This window comes from Psittacula echo, assembly GCF_963264785.1.
Source record: "Psittacula echo genome assembly, chromosome: 2".
NCBI classification, from domain to species: domain Eukaryota; kingdom Metazoa; phylum Chordata; class Aves; order Psittaciformes; family Psittacidae; genus Psittacula; species Psittacula echo.
The window spans coordinates 130,464,289-130,488,119 of NC_137737.1; the positions used below are offsets into that span (position 1 = coordinate 130,464,289).

Sequence of the window (23,831 nt, forward strand, 5' to 3'; positions counted from 1 at the left end):
ATTTGAATGTCCACTGAGTTTATGAATTAAATCTGCCTTCTTTACAGGATGTTATTCAGTATGTTACATGCCAACAACATTTGACAAATGTGAATAGCTACTGACCCTCGTAAAATTCAGCATAGCAATGTGGATGGTCACAATTTATGATTTCTGGACTTTGGTATGCATGCAATTAGTCATAAGGAACTTACTTACTATTTTGCACAGAACTATGAGCTGTTGGTGGGTGACAGTGGTAACTCTTAAGAATATGTGAAAACACCCTTTCTAGGGAGCAAGCTTGATACTTCAGTGTGTTATTGCAAACTCCAACCATAATTGCAAATGCATAAATAGAGGAAGCTTTTCATTTTGCAGACAGTCCTAATTCAACTAGGTATACAAAATGAGCTGAAGTCACCTTCAATCTTATTTCTTTTGAAATTCAGAATGGATAGTAAACATCTTTAAAGGTATGTCCAGATTTTAAGAATTCAAGGTGACATTGTTACACAGCTTCATCTGCTGTCAGGCTCCATTAATACTTAACATGGTACAACTTAGAACAGGGATTTATATAACCTTACAAAAACAAGGCAAAAAAAAAATCTGACCAGAAAAAAATCCAACCAAAAACTGAACCCCCCCCCTGCCGTAAGACTCATATTAAAGTTTCTAGTCTAAAAATAGGTTTGGGGTTTTGTATTTTGGGGTGGGGTTTTTTGTATTTTTAGAAAACTATTTGGGGAAAAGAGTCTGCAGAAATTATGCAGTAAGATGTTTCAGAATCAAGACATCATGTTAAACCTTTAATAAATGATGTTTTACCTCTTTGTGGGACTCTGCCTCCCTCAATAGACAGGGTAGACAGTGCATGTTCAATGTGGCTTTTCAGTATTTTGGGGTTTTTTTTCCTGGTTCAGTCAGTGGCCTCTGTTCTGTACAAGATGCCACACAAATCATTTATATAAGACACTGATTTCTGAGAAATTTCTCTAGTATATACTTAGTATTAAAACATCAGGTGAATTTTCAGAGTAATTAGTGGAATGAGGGTATATTGCATATGTTTTAGAGAACTGAACAGTTGAAATTCAGGAAAGAATAGTGGTCAGTTTTTTCATGTTAATTTGTGTCAAATATCTAGGACTCCTAGTATTATGTTTAAAAATTATTGAGTCAAAGTATACCTTGAAGAGACTTCAGTTTAAGAAATGAATGCTGTTAATTGCAATATGTTTGTCCCCCAAATATCCAGAGAAAACTGAGTCAATAATACTTCTGAAAAAAATGTTTTAAATTACTTGCAGTTGCCTAAACAAGAACTGAGACACAATTCCGTTCTTTGCATCATAGTCTGATCATCCACAATCCATCATGATCTATACCATTTCTGTGTCTACAGCGGGATTTTTCTTTATATGCTTTTCCAGCTTCCTTAATGAAGTAACAGTACAGAATGTTCTTTCCCCTGTTGAGCTCTAATGACTTTTACTCAATTATAAGCAAAGGTCTTTCTTCAGTGTAAAATCAGGTGAGGGAAATAACATAAGATAGAGAATTTAGCATCTCTACTGTTGTGTATACTTGTAACAGTGTAATTTAGGTTACATTTAGAACTTTTATCCTGGAATTTTGTAATGTCTGAAAAACATAACTTTTAATAAGTTTAATTCTGATATAACTTATGTAGTGCTTTTCAGGGTTTTGTTGGGGGTTTGTTTTGTTTGGGGTTTTTTTGTTTGTTTGTTTGTTTTTTAATTATAAAACCATCTTTAGAATCTCGTTGCTAAAGAAGTTGGGCAGACAGGAAGACTAAGGGAGAAGGTTGGTGTTTTGCCCAGTGAGTCAGAATCTTCGATGCTTCCACTCTACCTGTTGCTTGTAGAAGCCATTCTTATTAAATTTGAATATTTTAGTTAAATATAATATCACTTGATTTAATCTTAAATTTAGTTCCTGATTTCAACTTTCAGAGTGAATCATTTGAACACTGTTCCCCTGAAGTGTTTCCACTTAAGCTGAAAAGCCATCTTTAATCTATGCTCATAAACGTGAAGGAACAAATGTTTTGTGCAACATGTCTAAAATTCAGGAGTTCCTACATTGTTCCTCAGTTGTGTCAATGTTACATTTGAAGTTACTGGAGTTGAATGCATTTTCTTCCATATGCTTTGAGACCCAAACCAAGACTATGTTGTTTATTATTGTGAAACGAGCAGTTAGATTCATCTGAAGGGAAGAAAAAATTAAAAATCACTTCTAGGTTTTTGTTTCCCATTAGGCTCTTGTTGACTTTTTTTTTAATGGAGTCTTATTTTAATTTTATTTTAATGTCTATGAGCCAGTCCCAACTTAAATTTCATTTATGCATTGATGTTCCAAGAATGAGAACAGAAAAACTTGGCGAGTCATTCACAAGATATCAGTCACTAAAGTCTTGCTGAAGAAGAAATCCCAGTAAATGGTAATTCTTTTGAGTAGTGATGAAAAGTTCTGTCCTTTGTCACTGATGAAAAAGAATGCCCCTTCCAATCTTTCTTTTTTTAGTGCTACTCAGATTTTTCAGAGAATTCTGATGTTTCAGTAGTCATCAAGTAAGTAAGTAGTGAGATGTGTATGTTTAGGATGTGCTATTCATTGCATACTGGCTTTTCATAAAACCCACGATTCTGAGGAAAGCAGCTTTCATAGCAGTGTGGTTATACTATTGAAGCCAATTTCAAGAACACTGTGACAGGCTAGAAAAAAAAATAGACCCTAATGCACAGCTGGATAGACTTTCTTTCCTCCTATTTATAAATACAATATTTATGCTTTGAAGAAAGGATCTACAGCATTATCTAAGAAGTATGCATCCTAAATAAAGTCTGTGGCTATGATGAAAAAGAGTTTTGTGACTCATTTGATACTGCTCACAAAATATTGGGAATTTGGTCTTCTTCTGTATTTTTTTATTTTTTTAACTTTTAAAATGTGCAGTCAGCTGCTCTCTATTTCTCTGAAAGCTCTGCCAGTCCTAAAAAGTGACTCGTAGTTTGTCAAGGTAGACGTTATATACTAAACCACCAGTACTGCAGGATCTACCTGTATTTTGGTGTGCAAGCAAGTAAAACACATGAACAAGAAGGGACCTGCTGTTCTGGTTTGTTTCTCATTCTAAGACTGAAGTCATATTCAGTCCAAACCATGCAAGTTCATGCCAGAGCTCTACTGTCTGCTCCTAGTAGGAAACAAGTTATATTTTTCATGCAGTTAATTGATGTGTAGATTGCTGAACTATTTTTTTTTTTTATCATTTGTAAATGTATGTTCTTGTATGTATTTTTGTGTATATATAAATCATCAGATCTTTTTTGTGTTTTAGAGGTGCAACAAAGCCACGGACATCAACCCCTCCTAGTGTAGCAAGAACCATGAGCACAGGTGCTCTAACAAACAAAAGAAAACCTAGCAATTCTGACAGTTACTCAAGGTACCTTTGAATTTTGTGGATTTTTGTCAGCAATAGAACCTTCATTAAACGGGAGTACTTGTTACGAAAGAAACTGGGGAAAATATTATTCTCTGCAGTTAATAGATAACTCATGATCAATATTACTTAGCATGTTTAACATACTGAATATATCTTGCATATTTGTCATCTAACAACACCTTTGTCACCAGCTGTCTTTGATGTGCGTGCAAGACTGTTAGAAATGTCAAAAACATCTTAGGAGAGCTGTTGAAAAAAAAATAAGTGAATGGTCCTTCAAATGATGAGTGGTTCAGTTGAAATTTAATTACATTGTATGCTAAGCATAGAAGTTTTGTTGTCTGCCCTTTTAAAGGGTAGGATAAAAATTGTATTGCTGTACTGTATTTTAGCCTTTCTTGTTTTGACAAGCTGAGTTTTAAGTTTTCCAGCATTCCATTTGATCTAACTAGCAAATCAAATATCCTAAATTAGATATAATTAGATTAGATCCTAATTTAGATTAGATCCTAATTTAGATCTTAAATTTAGATCTTACTAATTTAGATCTTACTAATTAATAATCTTAATTTAGATTTTACTAGATGTAAATTCTAGATCCTAGCACTAAATTTTTGGCATATATTTTTGTTTTCTTGCAAGAAAGGTGAATATCTAGAGATAAGTAGGGGAGTCTGTAGAGTTATAAGATACGCCACTGTAAATAAACAGGAAGTGTAAGATGACAGTAACAACAGCAGTAATTCACTGCAAGGATTAGAATAATTTTGCATCAAGTTATACTGAACTGAGTTACAGATAATGTTCTTTATCTGAGCATTTTCAGGTCTGACAGTAAAATTGGATATGACAGTGGAGACTGCACATCCTCAGTCAACGGAAGTTCAAAAAGCAGCGAAGGAAATTCACCTGTACATTTATCTAAGTTCTGCCATGAATGTGGAACAAGGTATCCAGTGGAATGGGCAAAGTTTTGCTGTGAGTGTGGAATTCGAAGAATGGTTGTGTGAACACATTCTTAAACACAAAAAGAAAATGAGAAATTGGAAGCATCTGCTATATACTTCTGCATGGAAAATTAGAGCACTCCTTCCAGTTAGACTTCATGCTGCGAACATGTTAAAACATCATAGTGTAATTTTCTGAGTGCAATCTTCTGGTTACACAGTTATTTATAAAGAAATATATATATACACTGTATATAAAAATAGCGGGTACCTAAAACTGTGCCATTCAAGGAAATACTCTTTAATCTCTGGAAATATTTAAAATTAAGGTAAAAATGTGTTAAGTAACTTAGGTAGCAGAAGTGGTTCAGTGTTATTTTGCTTGTAAATCCTACTGGATAAGTGATGTAAATAATTCTTTATCTAGTAGGATAATACTTACCCATAGAGAATTAGCCATGGAAAAACTTGGGATTCAGAAGTTTCTCTGGGGAAATATTACCTTCAGATGTGACAGTAACTTAGATGCTATGTTCTAAGTGATAACAATATGAGCAACTCCATATAAATTCCTAGCTAAAAGTGCAAGTCTGGATCCCTTTAAACTCTTTTAATAGTAATATTCTAATTGGACTTCCTAGGATTTTTTTAAAGAATCAAAATGGAATAACTACCTTTAGAATCCTGTTCACATGTAAGAAAAGTAAGATTTTTGTTTGTGGCTTTTCATGTTCTATTTTCTAATCAGAACATGTAAATACTTTTATGTATTTATAAGGAAACATATGGTATCGTCATTTTATTAAGTCCCTTTTGTTCAGAAATACTTGTCTTCCTCCTCCTATGCTCCACCATGACTAGCATATCTAAAAGTTTTGTGCTTTTTGCCTTTAAGGTTTCCAAAGGTTTTGCTCCTTTTTTCTCTTCCCTGATTTCTTGAAGGAAAGACAAAGTCTATGCTCGTCCTACCTAAATGATGAACTCTTATTTTGGAAACAAGCCTTCTTCATGTATCCAATACAATAAAAAGAGTTCTATAAAAAGTCTGTGTTATTAGAGCAGTAGAACTTGATGCAAGCAGTGACTGGTTTTTATTCTTATTCCTGTGCAATAAACACAGCTTACATACGAGCACATGATGGAGAAACTGTGCTCCATAGGTTGATGTGTTAATACTTTACGTGGATTTTTTGCTATTTTCTGTGTTCCTGGGCTCTAAAGGGCAGTCTCTTGAAGTTAGTAATGGACTTTGCATTAATTCATTGAGAAGAAAGGTCAGGCCCTGGCAGCTCTTGTTGTTGTTTTTATAAATTAAACCGGATATTAAAACGGTTCAAGCCAAATCACAGAACTTGTATCTTAATGTAGTAAACTGTTTTGTGAATTTTTGCTTCAAAGTACCAGCACCATCTTAGTCATGTGTGCAGGAACAATCTGAAAGAATTTAATTGTGCCTTTCCCACGATAAATACTGTCAGAAATGATTACTTTCAGGTGACAAACACTGTTGGTATCTATTCATATAATTTCTTTGTAGCTTATGCAAAATACAATGTAGTGTTCCATGACAGCATTAGGATCATTGTTTTCATTCTCAAAACTTGTGATTACTGTCAATGGGGCCAATTTTGAAGAAAGCAAGATTGAAGAAAAGCATCTCCAAAGCAGGTTCCTGTCTTGGAAGATGAGAGATTTGAGAACCTTGACTAGTCATGTTGCAGGCCACAAATTATTGATTGTTTATAATTAGTTCAAAGGTGTGGAATTCTCTTACACTTTTTATACAAAATTATTTTTAGAAATTATCCTTCATTAGTGTAGTCTTATTTTATTATAATTTTCATTAACTGAGCATGGTAGGTGGATGACTGGTAATGATGCTTAGAACTGACAAATCACAGCTAAATGATGCTCTAGGTAGTTTAGGTTTTAGGATCAATATTTTGGCATATGCATATCTGTACTTGGAAAAAATGGAATCCTGCATCCTTTGCATAAGTAAGCCTACTTTAGAAAATTGGGCCATGGAGTTCTGCAGAATGAATTACTGCAAAACAAGTGTCCATCAGCAAAGATAAAATCCAGAATAATTTGGATCAGTTAGTGAATCTACTGAGAAACCAAATCCCTTATCTGACTTGATGAACTTCCGGTTCTTGTTTCTACGGGAAAAATACATTTTACTATTTATGGAAAATGCTTTCTATGAAGGGAGAGTTTAGTAAGGAATAAATACCTTCTAGGTTTTCCAGGATTGCAGTAACTGTAGAAAAAACATTGATGGTTTGTCCTGTGAATTCTAGGTGGCAGGTTTCCTAGTTTCAAATCAATCCACATACAGTTACCATAGTTTCTGCTTTCTGAGCTGTTTCTGTAAGTCTCTGCTTGCGGTGTAGCATTTAGTGAATTCCTCCAGCGACATATCACTTATTTTATTTACATTTCTATGATTTATAGCAAGGACTAGGCAGGAGATTAACCTGAACTGAAAGGATTTTAAGATTTACTGAACTTTTAATTTGTTCTTACAAAAAGGTCTAGTGAAACATAAATAACTGTTGATAGTAACATTGGATAATGTGTGTGTTTGAACCTACAATAAATACAAGCGAAGAAAATACGATTGACTATGCAGTTTACTGATGTACAGTGAAACTATCAGAAGCCTTGTATTTTTCCACTTTAGCAAGTGGTTTTGTTACTGAATTACATAGGTTTCTGAAGTCTCTGGTACTACAGACCATAGACTGTATTACACAAAATATCAGCACACATTGCTGTAGTTCATCTCAATGTGTCATGAAATTAGTGGTTTAGGGTTACTCAAAGAATCACAATCAAAACTATTGTGAAGAGCAGCTTTAATATGAATTAGAGTGTGACTTAACAAAATTTGATGGTAAGGTTCACTCCATTACTTACTACATGAATAAAACATACCAAGGAAAATCAAGGTAAAATCAAGCCATAAGTATTAATACAGAGACCAAGGCGCAAAAGGGTAAGATTGAGTCAAGAGGTTCAGAGTGGATCCCCTTGCTTTGTAAACTGGTGTTGCTTAGGTGTAATTAAGTCTGGTCTTCATCACAGACTTGATCAATGGTTTGTATCTGAAGGGTTACATGTGTGCCAGTTCATCGCAGATGGGATTTTTACCAGCTTTTACTGAGCAGCAGTCTGTGGTTTTAACATTTTGCACTGTGAGGCAATAGGACTCAAGTGTGGTGTTCACTGCACTTGTTGTGTGGTGTCTCAGTCAATCTACATGCAGATACAGAGACATATAAAGGTACCCATTAAAAATTCCCCTGAAGTTCAGTGAAATATGTCTCTGCAAGTCTAAATGGCAGAGGGTTGAGCCTTGAGGAGTGGGGAGTTTTCAGCCAGCTCCCATTTGTTGCTGTCTGCGATGGTCCTCTGTTTATCACAAACTTGGGCATGAGCTCTGAGGGGCATCCCATTCAGAGAGAGATGCTGATAGCAGCCCACTGCAATCCAGGAGTGTTCAGAGGGCCTCACTTTGGACCACTGTTTATAGGGTCATGAGATGATTTGCTTTAGTCAGGAGTAAATTTCCATCTTGGCCACAATCTGAATTGGTAACTACTAGAATTTTTTTTGGCACTCCAGTAACAGTGGTACCTGTTCCACTCAGGCTATGATCAAGGGAAGGAATATTCCAAGGTTATTGGGGGATGACTGATGATGCCTGCCCTTTCTTTTCCACCTTGGCCAGGCAACAGGAGTCCCTGGTATGGCCAGTGTCTCCCTTGCAATAAGTGCCTGATACAGGTGCTTGAGCGCCCAACTCGTTACAGGAGGGCCAAGGCTTGATGGGAATTCCTGAAATCGTAGAGGAGCCCAGTGGGGAGAAATGCACTACCACACAATGGAATGTTTGTTAGGAAATAATAGATTTCATATGTTTTCATAATGCCACTGCAGAACTGAATATGGGGAGCAAATTTGTTATATAGAGAAAAAGATAATCTGTTAAGGGAGATGGACTCTGAATTTTGAATTTTTAGGTATATTAATGATCTAAAACTAAAACCTGTTTCCCTAGCCCTCCTTCTGCTTTTATACCTCAATTTTTATGGCAGGAAGAAGCAGGTATACTAAAAGGGGAGTGTTCCTAAATGTCTCAAGAGTCAAAATGTTGCTAATTGCAAAGATAAAACTGGTAGACAAACTATGCATCACTGATGCACTTCACTGATGAGTCTAAGCTTAGCTAGTGTCATTCTCTGGATGCCTTGTTGACAGATACTTACCTTAAAAGCCCAAATTCCTTAGAGTTCATGTGTAAAATTAGGGTGATGCGATTACTTAATTTAGCATATGTATTTCCAGTTCTGTGAGTGTGTGTGTGAGCAAGCATGTGTTTTGTGAGAACTGGTAAATTGCACAAATGTGAAAAGTTATTTCACTAAAGCAGAGTTTATACAAAACAGGAGTAAGTGCTACTGGAGGATTACAAAGCCTCAGGCAGTAGGCTAATGTAGTTACTGCCCATTTAAAGTGAAATTTATTGATGTGAGTGTTTTAATGATTTCTGTACCAGTGTCTGACTCTATGACAGACTTACTGTCTGCCACTGTACCTTCCTAATGTGCTTACTAAGGTTATTTCATTCAATTAAAAATAGAAAAAGAAAAAAAGTCAACAGTAAAATCCATATAAAGGAACAAGGAGGAGGCTTGTTTGAGAGTCTGGCCTGAGGGTGTTTGCATTCCCATTCTGCTTTTGTGATGTCTGTTGTACAAGGGATATTTCTGTGCTTGAACGAGTGAAGGATCATTTGAACTGGTGTAAGTGCAATGGAGTTATGCAAAATACCAGCTTCAACAGTAAAAACAACATAGCTTAAGGTTTAATCTTTGTATGATGTATCTTAACACAAGTTTATATTTATGCATGATACTCACTACTTAGGTAGTTTCAGAACTGGAATCTCTAAATATACAGCAAATTAAGTGTATGGTTATGTGGATAGTTATGTCCTCAGTCTTACACACCGCCACAGGGAGGTGGGCATGGGGAAGCACTTCCTCATTTCAGCTTATACCTACAAAATGAACATTTAGGCAGAGTTTTGAGGCTTGAGAAGTCGTTGGAGGGTGGGGGAGGGTGGGGAGCTCTCCATGGTGCTGGTGTTGCTCAGCCTCCTGCAGCTCCAGCTCTTCCCTGGGCTGCAGGTAGCAGGGTCCACGGACTGCTGGTTCTCAAATAGATTCCAAGAGCTGAGCAAATTGAGCTTGTACCTCACCATTGCAGCTGAGAGAGTTAGTGCCTGAAATGCAGTGTGCAAAGAGGACAGTTTTGTGATGCATACTGAACAAGTCAGTGGAAGGAGGTGTGGCTGCAGTAGTTTAAATGCTAATAAAGCATGTAGCAGTGCACACTGATGTAGGCTATGTAATTAGTCTGAGTGTAAAATGAAGTGGTATTGTCTATGTATCGCAAAGTTCTCCAGAAGTGCTAGAGGCCAGCATATAGACTTTGTATGTGTGCAAAGAACAAACTTGTTACAAGTTTTCTTTTAATATTGGCTGACAAATCTGTGTTTTGTAAGGGCACTTTTTGCAACGTTAAGTCTTTCCAGTTTGACTAAGCTAAGAATAATTACATGGGTTGTATGACAGAGTAAACAGGTAAACAGGTTTTGGTGACTCTGGTGAAAATAGTTTTATTGCCTTTCAAGTACAGCTCATTCCAACTTTTGATGGTTTTGGGGTTTGGTTGGGTTTTTTCCAACTCTCTGGTAAGGTTTGAGTTACCTAATTATGTTGTTGAAGAAGTGTTTGGTTGATATTTTCTTCCCAGTGTTCACAGTATAAGTGATTACTCTTTCATACTAGTTCATGGGAGTGGGTTTTTTTTGTTATGTCATTCCAGAATGCAGGTCTCTGGAGAATCCTATTTAGCCCCATTCTATTCCATCTTGCCAGAAAGCAGCTTATTCATACTTTCTCTTAATTAGTGTTTCTTCTTTACAAAAATAATCAATGGAAAAAATCATATTTTTCCAATATGAACATTAACTTTTGAGTCAGCAAATCAAATATTCAGTTTAATATAACTGAATATTGAACTGAAGTTCGAAATGGTAGTACATGGTTTACCATAGTTCTGTATTTGTATTTCTGGCAGAAGCGTGAATGGATTTGGGTCTCATGTGTAAAGTGTTGAGTATTCTAAGCCCGTTACAAATACCTATGTTGTATGATTGCTGTAACTCTTGGTGTTCATCCTTTATATGATACTTAGTATGTATATTCATAAGTTTATTTATTGATGTTCCATGTTTATAAATGAAGTGTTCATTCATGTATTTGAGGTGATTAATTTTGTTAACATAGCATTTATTATGTTTGCCTTGCCCAACATACATTTAATATTTGTGTTTATGACCATCCAGTGGGTTTGGGGTTTGTTTTGGGTTGTTTTTTTTTCAGAATCCATGGGTTTGTTTGCATCTTATTTGGTATATTATGGGGTTTTTTATGTGTCAGTTCTGTTTAAATTAATGAATGTAAACCACCACCTAATGTTAATTTGCCACTTGTTAACAATAAAGCAAATATATCAATAAAACTTTTTGTGATGTACACATTTTTGTTGTGAAATGTGAAAATGTAGTAACTAAAATAGCACAGGGGTAAGTAACATTATTTCAGCCTTAGTAATATTTTGAAGTCTTTGGTCTCAAGTACACCAGACCTGATGTGAGAACCATCCCCTGTCTTCTAGTGGCTGGGAAAGAATATTTAGTTATCCTTTTCAAAGAATAGGGGGGGTTTATTGACTTGTGAGATGAGATTCCTCAGTCACCTTGAAAAATACTCCATACCAGATACTTCAGTCAGTGTCATCTGCCTGTATAATCGTATCTCTTCTTTTTGCCAACTTTTTTTTTTTTAATAATAAGGCTGTAAGGTATAATATATAATACATAACCTAAATTTGATCTGGGCTTGTTCTTCTCCATGAGGTTAGAGCACTGTCTTCTTAATATGATTAAGCAGGAAAAATGCAGAAGCTACATTTTTTTCTGTGATATTCACTTATGTGAGCAGAAATCATAGTAAGGGGTTGGGTTCCTGATTTTGTGGAGGTTTTTTTGCTAAATACGGATAAGTAGAGATCAATTCCTTTTTATTTTCCTCATTTTAGGGGAAAGTTCCTCCTACTGGGCTTTTCTGTTTGTTTCACCACACCCTGTCCAGAGAAAGGCAGGTATAGAATCATACAATCATAATAGTTTGAGTTGGAAAGGACCTTAAGATCATCTAGTTCCAACCCCCCTGCCATGGGCAGGGACACCTCACACTAAACCATGCCACCCAAGGCTTCATCCAACCTGGCCTTGAACACCGCCAAGGATGGAGCATTCACAACCTCCGTGGGCAACCCATTCCAGTGCCTCACCACCCTTGCAGTAAAGAATTTCTTCCTTATAGCAAACCTAAACTTCCCCTGTTTTAAGTTTGAACCCATTACTCCTTGTCCTATCACTACAGTCCCTGATGAAGAGTCCATCCCCAGCATCCTTGTAGGCCCCCTTCAGATACTGGAAGGCTGCTATGAGGTCTCCACGCAGCCTTCTCCAGGCTCAACAGCCCCAACTTTCTCAGCCTATCTTCACATGGGAGGTGCTCCAGTCCCCTGATCATCCTCGTTGCCCTCCTCTGGACTTGTTCCAACAGTTCCATGTCCTTTTTATGTTGAGGACACCAGAACTGCACACAATACTCCAAGTGAGGTCTCACGAGAGCAGAGTAGAGGGGCAGGATCACCTCCTTCGACCTGCTGGTCACGCTCCTTTTGATGCAGCCCAGGATATGGTTGGCTTTCTGGGCTGTGAGCGCACACTGAAGCCGGCTCATGTTCATTTTCTCATCGACCAACACCCCCAAGTCCTTCTCCACAGGGCTGCTCTGAATCTCTTCTCTGCCCAACCTGTAGCCGTGCCTGGGATTGCTCCCACCCAGGTGTAGGACCTTGCACTTGGCATGGTTAAACTTCATAAGGTTGGCATCAGCCCACCTCACAAGCGTGTCGAGATCCCTCTGGATGGCATCCCTTCCCTCCAGCGTATCAACTGAACCACACAGCTTGGTGTCATCAGCAAACTTGCTGAGGGCGCACTCAATCCCACTGTCCATGTCACCGACAAAGATGTTGAACAAGACCGATCCCAACACCCATTCCTGAGGGACGCCACTCATTACTGGTCTACAGCCAGACATCAAGCCATTGACCACAACTCCTTGTGTGCGGCCATCCAGCCAATTCTTTATCCACCGAGTGGTCCACCCATCAAATTGATGTCTCTCCAATTTAGAGACAAGGATGTCGTGTGGGACAGTGTCGAATGCTTTGCACAAATCCAGGTAGATGACATCAACTGCTCTGCCCCTGTCCATCAGTTCTGTAGCCCCATCATAGATGGCCACCAAATTGGTCAGGCAGGATTTCCCCTTAGTGAATCCATGCTGGCTGTCACCAAGCACCTTGTTGTTTTTCAAGTGCCTTAGCATGCCTTCCAGGAGAACCTGCTCCGAGATTTTGCCAGGCACAGAGGTGAGACTGACTGGTCTGTAATTCCCTGGGTCATCCATTTTCCCCTTCTTGAAAATGGGATTTATATTTCCCTTTTTCCAGTTGTCGGGAACTTCACCTGACTGCCATGATTTTTCAAATATGATGGCCAGTGGCTTAGCAACTTCATTTGCCAGCTCCTTCAGGACCCGCGGATGGATTTCGTCAGGTCCCATGGACTTGTGTATGTTCAGGTTCTTAAGATGGTCTTGAACCAGGTCCTCTCCTACAGTGGGCCAAAGGTCTTCATTCTCCCAGTCCCTGCGCCTGCCTTCCAAGACTTGCATGGTGTGGTCAGAGCCTTTGCCAATGAAGACCGAGGCAAAGAAGTTATTAAGAACCTCAGCCTTCCCCAAATCCAATATATTTTCCATTCATTATGGATGAAATCTAGTTATGTGCCAAGAGTCTGCAGAATCTCTTGTCACCTCTGAGTTTCCATGGTGTTCCACACACTGGTTTCCTCTTTATTCTAGTTCACCAGGAACCATTCCAATTAAATGGCAGGAGGGAAGAAAACCAAGCAAGCAAACAAAAAAACCCAACCCAACAAAAACCTAAGGAGCTGCTGAATTAAACCTGTCATAAAGCAAACATCTCTTCTGTTCAGCATAAGCCTGAAAAGATGGAACTCTAAGGAAACATATAAGAAGGCAGAAGAGGTTTACTTCTGCATCTTTAGCTAGAGAACTGCAGTGACCTTCCTTAACCTGGCTTCCTAACCACTAGAAATTGTTCCTTCTCATAAACCACGGAAGACCTAACTCATTCTTGCTGTTAGAAATGTGCAACATTCTCTTGCTTGCAGGGGTTAGTCACCCCTTTTTGCCTTCTCATAGTCCCTTCCAACAGCTTTTTACTTATTTAAAAACCTAAGATTTTTCCCTTGACACCTTCCCATAAAATCCATGTATTTCTAAATCATGAATCTGACCTACTCATATTCCTTATTTACTGTGGCCAAATAAATAAATACAAAAATGACAGTGGCAGAGAGGTAGGCACAGTGGTGATGCCCTGCAAGGTTTTCATCACTTCACCCATTCCTGCAGAGCAGTTTATTGTTGTTAGATCTGTAGATTCGGGTGATTCAGAGACAGGAGAAGGTTTTCAAATGGAAGAAACAAATCAAAAAGCACAAGCCACTGCACTTAGCATTTAGTCTTTGCATGTAAGTGGTGACTCAGAAAATTTGGCAACCAGGATTAGGCAGGCAAGATATTAATTAAGAGAAGAAATCAGAAAAAAATACACAGTTTCATAATCTGTCAATTTAAATTCCTGCTCTGAATGTAACCTTGGTCTTTTTCCCAGGATAGGCTTGAAACTGCTTGACTTGACTCAAGATTTAAGTTGTGGGCTGCTGCTCAAGTCATTTAAGATGACTGGACTTACAGGTTTTTTATAGCTAATCCTGCATCTGTGTGTTTTTCTTTTGATTCCCACTGACCTTTTCTTGCCAAGTGTTTATTAGGAAATTCATCTTGGCTTTTGACTGTTCCTAAATTTAAAAAAAATAAAAACCCCACAAATCTAATCCTCAGTCTCCTGAGGGCTTCTTTCAGTAGAAAGGATTTCTAGAGAAGTCCTTACAATTGTGGTTACATTCTCCTATCTGCAGTATGACATTGGGAAATCTGTTTCCCTTTCCTGTTGCATAAGAATTATGGGTGGGGTTTGGGTTGGTTTTTTTCAGTGCTTGGAATTGAAGTTGTAATCTCTTACATCAAGAGCTAAAGAGAGTATGTGAAAGTCTCAATCACAGTTCTACAAAAATCCTACTCCTGCCTCAAGCCACTTCACCATAAATACATGGGGGGCTGAAGGGAGTGTATTCCAGGAAAGCAGAACAGTATGTTCACTTTGCTTTTAACCTCTTCTCTCACCATTAGCAGTAGGGCACACTGAGTTTCATGGATTCAGTACAGTGATCTTATGCCAGTCCAGGGAGATGTATATGGTCCTTTGAAGCACATCCCACCATTTTTCAAGCCTTTTATTTGAATACCACAATTTTTTCAGAGCAGTTCTGAAAGTGGAAAAGTTATTTTCACCAGATAAAACAACCTTATTCTGAACCAGGGAACAACAGGCTGACTTAACTAAAGATTTCCCAAAGTATTTAGTCCAAGGTAGATACCCTCTATGGAAATGTCTACCTAAACTGGCCAGGTAACAAGCAAGTAAAAAATGGGTATTTTATTGTTGGAAGTCCCAAGCAGCTGGAGGTTACATTACCAGCTGTGCTTTTAATGCAAAAAAAAGCTAAAAAAAGACTAACGACACCCAAAACAACAGCCCAATTCCATAGAAGAAAATATTTTATTACCAAAGAAGTTATATCAAAGTAAGAAACTGCAAAAGAGTTATAAACAACTATAAAAATACTTCTATTCATCCAAAATTAAATATAAACACTTCATTAGTTAAATGCCAATATATTATTCTCTGACAATATTCACACGTTTTAAGTCATGTATGTCTAACATGTTGAACACATTATATAAAATAATTGCATATAAGAAATCACAATCTGAAGGTCAGACATTCTAGCTCCTCCTGCAGCTAACTCTAGGATAACCAAATACACAAGAATAGTGCTGTTTCCAGTCATCTGAACAAACTTACATTCAGGAATCTCCTTTTTCACCTTCTGTAGGTCTCGCTGTCTTGCCTCTCCTCCCAGCCAGTAGAAGTGTGCTACATCTCTTAAAACTCAGTACCCTTCCTAAGTTTTTCATAAAGTTAACCTTTTGCTTATTTTTCCAAACTTAAATCAGTTTGCAGACCTATTAGATACCCACACTGAAAACATTGCTGCATTGGCAGAACACATCCCGGATCAGCTGCTTGTTTGGTAAATTGCTGGTTTTGGTCCTTGATGTGTTTGATGTAGATAGTAAGAAAACAGCTATTTTTCCATACCGTTTGCTTTACCTGAAGCTTCTAAGATGGTTTTATAAATTGCAGTAGACACTTAAGTATATTGCTTTCATATGACAGTATTATAAACTGACTCAAAAGATCAGAAAATTCAGAGGAGCTTTTGAAGTTGGGACGCAGCCTTCTGCCAAGTTCTTCGTTTTAAATGCTGGTCTTTTATTTCCACTTCTAGGGCTTCAGCAGCTTGGTTTAGCCATTTCTGTATATTCCTTCTCCAGGAACAAGGTACAGTAGCTTTCCATCAGAATTCTGGCATGAAGTGTTCATATAAGTGAGCAAAGTTACTCAAGGAATGCATATAAAATGCAAAGACACCACGTAATGCCACTTTGGAAGAAAAGACCAAGATCCACCTGGAATCATCTGGAAATTATTTTTTCAAATTTATTCCAGCAGGATCGAAGGCTAGCTATGTTTTCCTTCAATTCACATAATTCTTGGTTACATTTCTTTTTGCACTGTTCACCTGTTTCTGTATCTTCATTATTATGCATATTTACCTGCGTGCAAACCTGAAAAATAATAGCTTGCATTGTTAATTGAGAAGTGATTATTCTTTTCATACAGGCATCTTTTAAACCAAACTGATTCCATTACATCCCAATAAATAATGGAGGTGCCTTACACAGCAGTTAAGTCAGAAAGCTAGGCTACTTAGAGAATGTGCCTTGGCAGTACACAGCCTGCATCACTCTGAGCACAACCCTGCTGCTGCCCTACTGAACTGGGAAAATGTGGCTTTGACAGATATGGAGAGCTCAATATAGAACTGATATGGACAAATATGGAGAGCTGAAACCAGTGTGTGCAACTAAGAACATGTGTCCTCTGTCAGTGGTTTAAAACTTATCCTCCATTATTTGGAGGACTGGAAAATAAAGCAAATCAAATTGTGAGCCAAACTTTGAAAGATATGACTACATGTGTGGTACCTTGAGACTGGTGGAACAAGGCAGACGTGTTCACAGGGGTCGATGCTATGGCCCAGGGTTCAGGATCTTGCCCAGAGAGAAGACGACTGTGGCTCTTGTCCATATTCGATGACTGTTCATTATTTGTACCAGATTACTTTAATTGGTCTTTAAATGAAACCAGCCATCCTCAAGGTTAGGAATGAGTTTCAAAGGTGACAACCCTTTGCCTTCTATGACATAACTAGGATAACTTTTATGGTAAGGCAAATGTTGGACTCACCACAGGTGGCTAAACATAATGCAGACACCAACATTACTTTGAAGATCTGGTCCTGGACTGTAACAGTTTCTCCATTTCAAGGAGAAAAGAAAGGGTCAAATGCAGCCTTAGATCCAACTATTTAAGCCAGTCATAAAGAATTATATCCTTTGCTACCTGTGGAGAGGCTTTTTGACGTTGGTCAATATTTTTGTGTTCAACAGGTAACTGTGATCCACACTTAAAAGAATGCTCCTCCTCTCTGTAGGTCACTAGATTTGAGTGAAATGTCAAAGAGCAGAGTCTGCCAATGATCAAAAATCCAAATATTTTTACATCCAACTGTTCTTGTTGAGTTTGGATATTGTGGTTAAAATAAAGATCAAAGGTATTATGGAAGTGAGAGAAATTCCCAGTAATTGTTTGATGAGACAAAGCAAATCAAACATTCACCTTACGGTAAAACTCCAATGAGAAGTAACAAAGTATAATTTTATACACTAGAGAAGGTAAAGTCCTTCTTCGCACAAGTGTGGTCTTCGTCTTCTACTGGAGAATTAACTCAGGTATTTCAGCACTGAACCACGGTATGTATCTTCACTCTGGACCTCCAGATCATTGTTTCAGTCTTTGCACTGGGCTTAATGTCTATTACAAGATATATGCTACACAGAGCAAAATTTATCATGCATGTAACATGTTCATGATAGCTGTACCTTTGAGAGGTAGATGTGATAGTCTGTGTTGAAGAGCTGTAATTAATGAGTCACATGCTTACAGTAAACTGCAGATTCTCACTACCACTCACCTTTTCTTTTCTGTGTCTTTCACACTTGCACTGTAGAACTTGTAATGTCCCACATGAGACTAATGCTGCTCTCCATCTAAAGTCTTTGCTGATTTTTTGCTTATGAAAGAATCTGAGCATGTTGCATGCCATACTCTGTAGTGCTTCTATTTCCTGTAAAGAGAGCAAGAAAAATGTGTCCTGAGAAGTCTGTGCACCTTTAATTCTTTATAATGTTGATCTGTCTTTTCTAAAAAAGCTTCATTAGTTGCCATTACTTTATTTTGCTTTCATAGTGCCTATCTTTTCCAGTAAGACACATGACTAATCTGATCTACCTGCCACCTCTTCCTAATATTTAAAGCATCAATTTGTAGTAGTAATAATAATAGCATAAGGAAATCAGCCGAAGCAGTTCGGAAAGCACTGAATTACTTTTAGAGTCAGTCCTGTTATCAAGTCATGATAAAATCTGCAGCAAGAGCTGCCAATTGTGCTTTCTGTCATTTGAGATCTGCCCAAACAATTACCAGTAAGGCTTTCAGATCTGAAGTGAAAAGCTTAGCTAATATGAACTTCTGTAGAAGAATGAAAACATATGTGAAATTTTTATGTTTATTTCCATTGGCAAAATAAAATAAGGAAATAAGATTTCTGTACTATTTTGGACTAAAAATATAAAATAATCTTTATAGTAGGTGAAAAAAAAGCATTTCCTGGATAGGGAATTCATATTTTGATTTTTAAAGTATCGTTTTACTTGACAAATTTTATGATTCCAAATTCAAAAAAATATCATGATTTGACTATTAAGAGGTAGCATTACTCTCTATCACAATGTAGTTTTAAGGGACTGGACTGTACAAAGAACCCACTTGAGTTTGTACAGTCTAAAGTAAATTTTGAGAAGTTAAATTTTACCTGAGTATCATTGCAGAAAAACACTTTGCTATTTTCATGCTTTTTATTCTTGCAGCACCTGTCACGATACTCTGCAGACATATTTACCTGTAAAATATCATATATGTTTAAACATGGAAGTACTTTTAATCAAGTGACCCAAGTTTCTCACTAAGAGCTGGCAATGTCAACACTAAATAGTCCTGCAGCATCTCCTCAGGGGTCAGTGTACAACTCTGAGCCTTTCCTTTGCAAGCAGGCAAAGAAAACCTTAATTCAGCCCCAATTTCTACAGGTATTTACCGATTCATACAGAATCACAGAATGGTTGAGGAGGGAAGGGACCTCTGGAGGTCATCTGCTCCAACTCCCCTGCTCAAACAGGGTCACCAAAAGCCAGTTGCAGGGACCACAACCAGATGACTTTGGAATATCTCCAGGGATGCAGACTGCAACCTCCCTTGGCAACCTGTGCTGGTGGTTGGTCACCCTCACAGTGAAAAAGTGTTTCCTGATGTTCAGAAAGAACCTACTGTGTTTCACTGTGTGTCCATTGGCTCTGGTCCTGTCACCGGGCACCACTGAGAAAAGCCCAGCTCTGTTCTCTTTGCCCCCTCACTGCATGGATTTATAGTCATTGATAAATCCAAAGTCTTCTCTTCTCCAGGCTGAACGATCCCAGCTGTCTCAGCTTTTCTTTATTGGACAGATGCTCCAGTCCCTTAATCATCTCCACTGCCCTTTGCTGGACTCTCTCCAGTAGTTCCATATTTCTCTCATACTGAGGAGTCCAGAACTGGAGCAAATCTATTCATTTTAAACCTTAACATTCTATCAAATTACTTGATTCTTTGGAATTTTAAAACATACAAGAATATTTAAATCTTACACAGACATCAAATACAATATTTGTCAACATTTGTCTCAATAAATCCATGCCCCGGGCATCTAAACAGATTGTAGCACGCACGTGGCATATGCACTAACAGAAGACATCCTAAGCAATATCACTTGTTGCCTTTTTGTGACCACAGTATTTTATCAATGGTTTATTCTCTGTTTTTTTCCTTCTACTTTCACACTTGTCATCAAGATGACAACTGAACTCAACAAAATTCCTTTGCTTTCTTCTTCAGCCTGTATCTAGATAGCCTAATGCAATCAGAAGGGGTTTAAAACAAGCAGCTCATGACAATATTGTGTTAGATCTCCTCACTTAGACATGCATTAGACACGCATTAGACACACATTAGACAATATAGTTCTAAAAGCTTTTCTGCAGATTTTTTTTAGGTAATGTTGCCTGTATTTTAGAAATTCACCCAAGAGGAACAGAACTTCATCCTGAAGTGTTTTCAAAACCAAGAATTAAGGGAGTCGAATGCTCAATGAAAAAAAAAAAAAGTAAATATGGGAGATAATGCACATCTCTGCTTGTACCACAACAGAATGAAGGTTTGCTGCAGTCACACAGCACCAAGATTTAGAAACAATCAACTAACTATCTAACTAAATAAATAATCACCCTAAACTCTATATACTGTGGCTTCATTTGCTCACTGCTAAACAATTTACTCATTCTCACTGACTCCCTCAGAATATCTTTAACATAATACACAGTAACCATTTTTGAAGGAAGTTTACTGGCTGTGACTAAAGCAACCAAAGGGAAATCCTGGCCTCAGAAAAGGCATTAGTGAAAATCAAATCAACTTATGGAGGTCAAGTATATAACTCACTAGTTATCTCCATAGCTGCCTCCAAACATCAGGCTGAGGGGCTGAAGGCTCCTGAGTTTGGCTCTGTAATTGCAGCAAAGTGCCTGGTGGGCAGTTCTATCACCCAAACAGCACTGTCCATAATATTTGCTGCTAAGTTATAGTGACAAGACTATACACTGCTTTTACAGAGAAGGGGAATGAATCTCTCTTTAACTGGGAAAAAATAAAGACAGGAAAATTAAGAAACTGGCACAGTAGGTGCTTGTGCATGCCTGTTCTATGAAGTAAAATCTTCAGAGCTCATTACATACCCGTTACCTTTGACACACATCAATTAATTACAGTTTATTTATTTAGTTAGTTAGTTATTTGGATAACCATTTTAGTTCTCATACAGTCTCCTAAAAAACTCTATCTCCTAAAAGAACTCACCTGGAATATTGTGTTTAGTTTTGGTCCCTGTATACAAAAAAAGATGTGGACCGGCTGCAGAGGATCCAGAAGGGCCACAAAATGGTCAAAGAACTGGAAAACCTGCCATGTGAGGAAAGGCTGACAGAGCTGGGCTTGTTCAGCTTGGAGAAAAAATGGCACAGGGGAGACATTACCACCATGTTCCAGTACTTAAAGGGTGGCTACAAAGACGGAGATTCCCTTTCTACAAGCAGTCACATGGAAAAGAGGAGGAGTACTGGGCACAAGTTATTCCTGGGGAGATTCTGACTGGACACAGGAAAATTTTTCACAATGAGATCAACCATTGGAATCATCTCCCCAGGGACATGGTGGATTCCTCAACACTGGTCACTTTTAAGATTTGCCTGGACAGGATGCTGGGGGATCTAGTCTAAGTCATGCTTTGCCTAGAAGGGTTGGACCTGATGATTTTTGAGATCACCACCAACCTGGTATTCTGTCATTTTGTGATTTATTACAATTAAAAATAATCAAAAGGCATCTGGAAGAATGACATTGCTCCATTCAAATCCTTTATGGCACCGTGGGGCACTGAGTACTTCATCCTGCAATTGGGCAGCCTTTGTCAGAAATAAGATAAACTAAAGAGGATACTTTTCTAATATGGCCAGGAATATTTTCCCCAACTTTGGTGCCTTGTTCAGGATAAGGTCATTTATCAATGGAGAAGTACAGTTCTTTTTTCATAATCTCAACAAACACAAAGTGATCAGAATGTTTTTGGAGATTAAATAATCGTTCCCTGTCCCTAAAGGTATTTTGTTTCCAGATGAAGAGCTGATGTGTTTTGGTAGAGAAAGGTTGGAAACCACTGGCATAATGCTCTGAAGGATGGTGGTGGATCTTAAGTGTGAAAAAATACAACAGCTCCTGATTTCTCCTTTGGAAAAGCACCATGTATCACTTGTATTTCATGTAAATAGATCTTGATTTAGGACTGCAAGAGAATGGTGAGTTCTCGTTTAAGTGACTAACGGTCAGAAAAATCGCATTTTCATAGAAAGTGCCTCTGCTAATCTAGCTATGGAATGTGCTTTCTCCCATGAAAGTGTTCTTGACAGGTAATTTAATTGTTAATTCATGATGAAGAGTTGGAAGGTAGGTTTTGGGCACAGATTGGTAGACTGTTATGATACTGTTTTCAAAGCTGTAATAAATGTGGCTGATAAAGCTAAAGATTTACAACTGAAAATTTTCTCTGCTGCCATCTAGAAAAGTTGATTCTTTGTTGACTGAACATGATACATTAATAGATAAAATAAAAAAAAAAACTTTTATGGTTGCATGAATTTTGTGCCTCTCTGCATTTGTATTCAATGGACACCATAAAACTTCAGTCAAGCAGTCTACAATTAGTAGAACAAAATACAGCTTGTGTAATGCTTCCTCCTTTCAATAAGAAGATGTAAACAGAGATTACTTCAGAAAAGAGTACTTTTAAATGTCATATATTAGACTATTTATGGCCAAATAGTACATGTGTCTAACTAGATGATGCACAGGCACAAATACCTGTATCACATTATTTGTACATGCAGACAGGCAGCATCGTCATACCCACCAGCATTCCACAATGTGATAATGTGTGATCTTAAACTGATCTTTTATTGTATGTTAATATTAGAGCTTTTTTATTATTATTATTCGCTAGCATCTAAAAATACTCAACATTTTTTGAAAGCCCAAGAGCTATTACCTACCAGCTCACGGATGTCGTGGCTTAGTATATTCTCATACTTCACACGGATTTCAGTTGTTCTATTTCCCATTGCACAACTAGATGAGTTCACTGGAGACAGAACAAGGAGCAGTGGCAGAACCCGAAAGATAGATCTAAAAAAGGCTGGATTACAACAAGAGCAGTTCAGTACATATTAAATGACATAGAGTGCATTCTGTATTAACAAATAGGCTGTATAATCCATTAAAATAGTTTAAAAGGGATCTTTGTGCAAACAAATTACTTGAACCTTGAGGGAAGGATTCAGCTCCAGATTAAGACACTATTTGTGTGTCTAAACTCCTTGAGTATGGGTACTCAAGGATGATTTAGCCAGCATGGTTAAGAGCCTTACTGCTATTGAGCTGACCAGCTACTTGTTGTCTGCTTGGGCTGAATTCATCTTTAGGCTTCACTGCAAGTGCTGATGGTGTCTCTCCATTGACCATAATTGGACCATAACTACCTAGCACACATGTAGACAAGTAAATCTCTTAGCCAGATAGGTATAGACATTCATTCAGTGAGAGCAGCTGCTTACAGAGTAACTGTGGGGTTGCAGTCAGGAAATGCAAAAGGGATGCCATGACTCCAGCTGCTACCTTCCTTCCTTTCTGGTGAGGATGGGAGCATTAGGTACCACCAGTCCAGCACTCAGAAATAGGCATCTCTGGACTTGGGCATCACTAGTAAATCCCAGCCTCAGAGAGAAACCTTGAGTAACTAAGAAGAAAGCAGTGAAACTTGACCACAATCTTTATTGATTGAACAGCATGGCAGAGGAACACAGTCCCTCACAGCCCAGCCCAGCTGGCTCCCACCACACACTGCTGCTTCAAAGCAGAATCTCTACTGACTTTCCTGACTTACAAAAGCCTTTTTTTCTCCCTACTAGATCACTTGTGAGCATGCTGGGATGTACACGTCTGTCCTAGAAACTGGAATGGAAAATTTGCACTCGTACAAGCTGAATTCCAAAATTATTCTTGTGGCAAGCTGCCAGCCAAATGGGAAATCCGATGGCCCAAATTTTCAAACCTTTTCATATACTGATCAACCAGGGTATATTAATATCTCAAAAAATCTAACCTGAGGAGCTAAA

The 23,831-nt window shown here is 37.9% G+C and overlaps 2 protein-coding genes across 2 annotated transcripts in view; one reads left to right on the top strand and one right to left on the bottom strand.

Annotated features, from left to right (window-relative positions):
• The window catches only part of ZC2HC1A (zinc finger C2HC-type containing 1A), a gene marked incomplete at its 3' end in the record, with an annotated part of 31,059 nt that extends 26,592 nt beyond the window's left edge, over positions 1-4,467 (top strand). The window contains exons 9-10 of the mRNA XM_080609996.1: positions 3,350-3,457; positions 4,284-4,467. Of these exons, the coding sequence (XP_080466122.1) occupies positions 3,350-3,457; positions 4,284-4,467 (292 nt within the window). The remainder of the gene's footprint in view (positions 1-3,349; positions 3,458-4,283) is intronic.
• An 11,843-nt stretch (positions 4,468-16,310) lies between these two features.
• On the bottom strand, positions 16,311-23,178 carry IL7 (interleukin 7; the record flags this gene model as incomplete). Its single annotated transcript, XM_080609718.1, has 5 exons — positions 16,311-16,463; positions 17,933-18,085; positions 18,833-18,919; positions 22,710-22,852; positions 23,085-23,178. The coding sequence occupies 5 exons, from the start codon at positions 23,176-23,178 to the stop codon at positions 16,311-16,313; spliced, it is 630 nt and encodes a 209-aa protein (XP_080465844.1).
• Between the last annotated feature and the right edge of the window lie 653 nt (positions 23,179-23,831).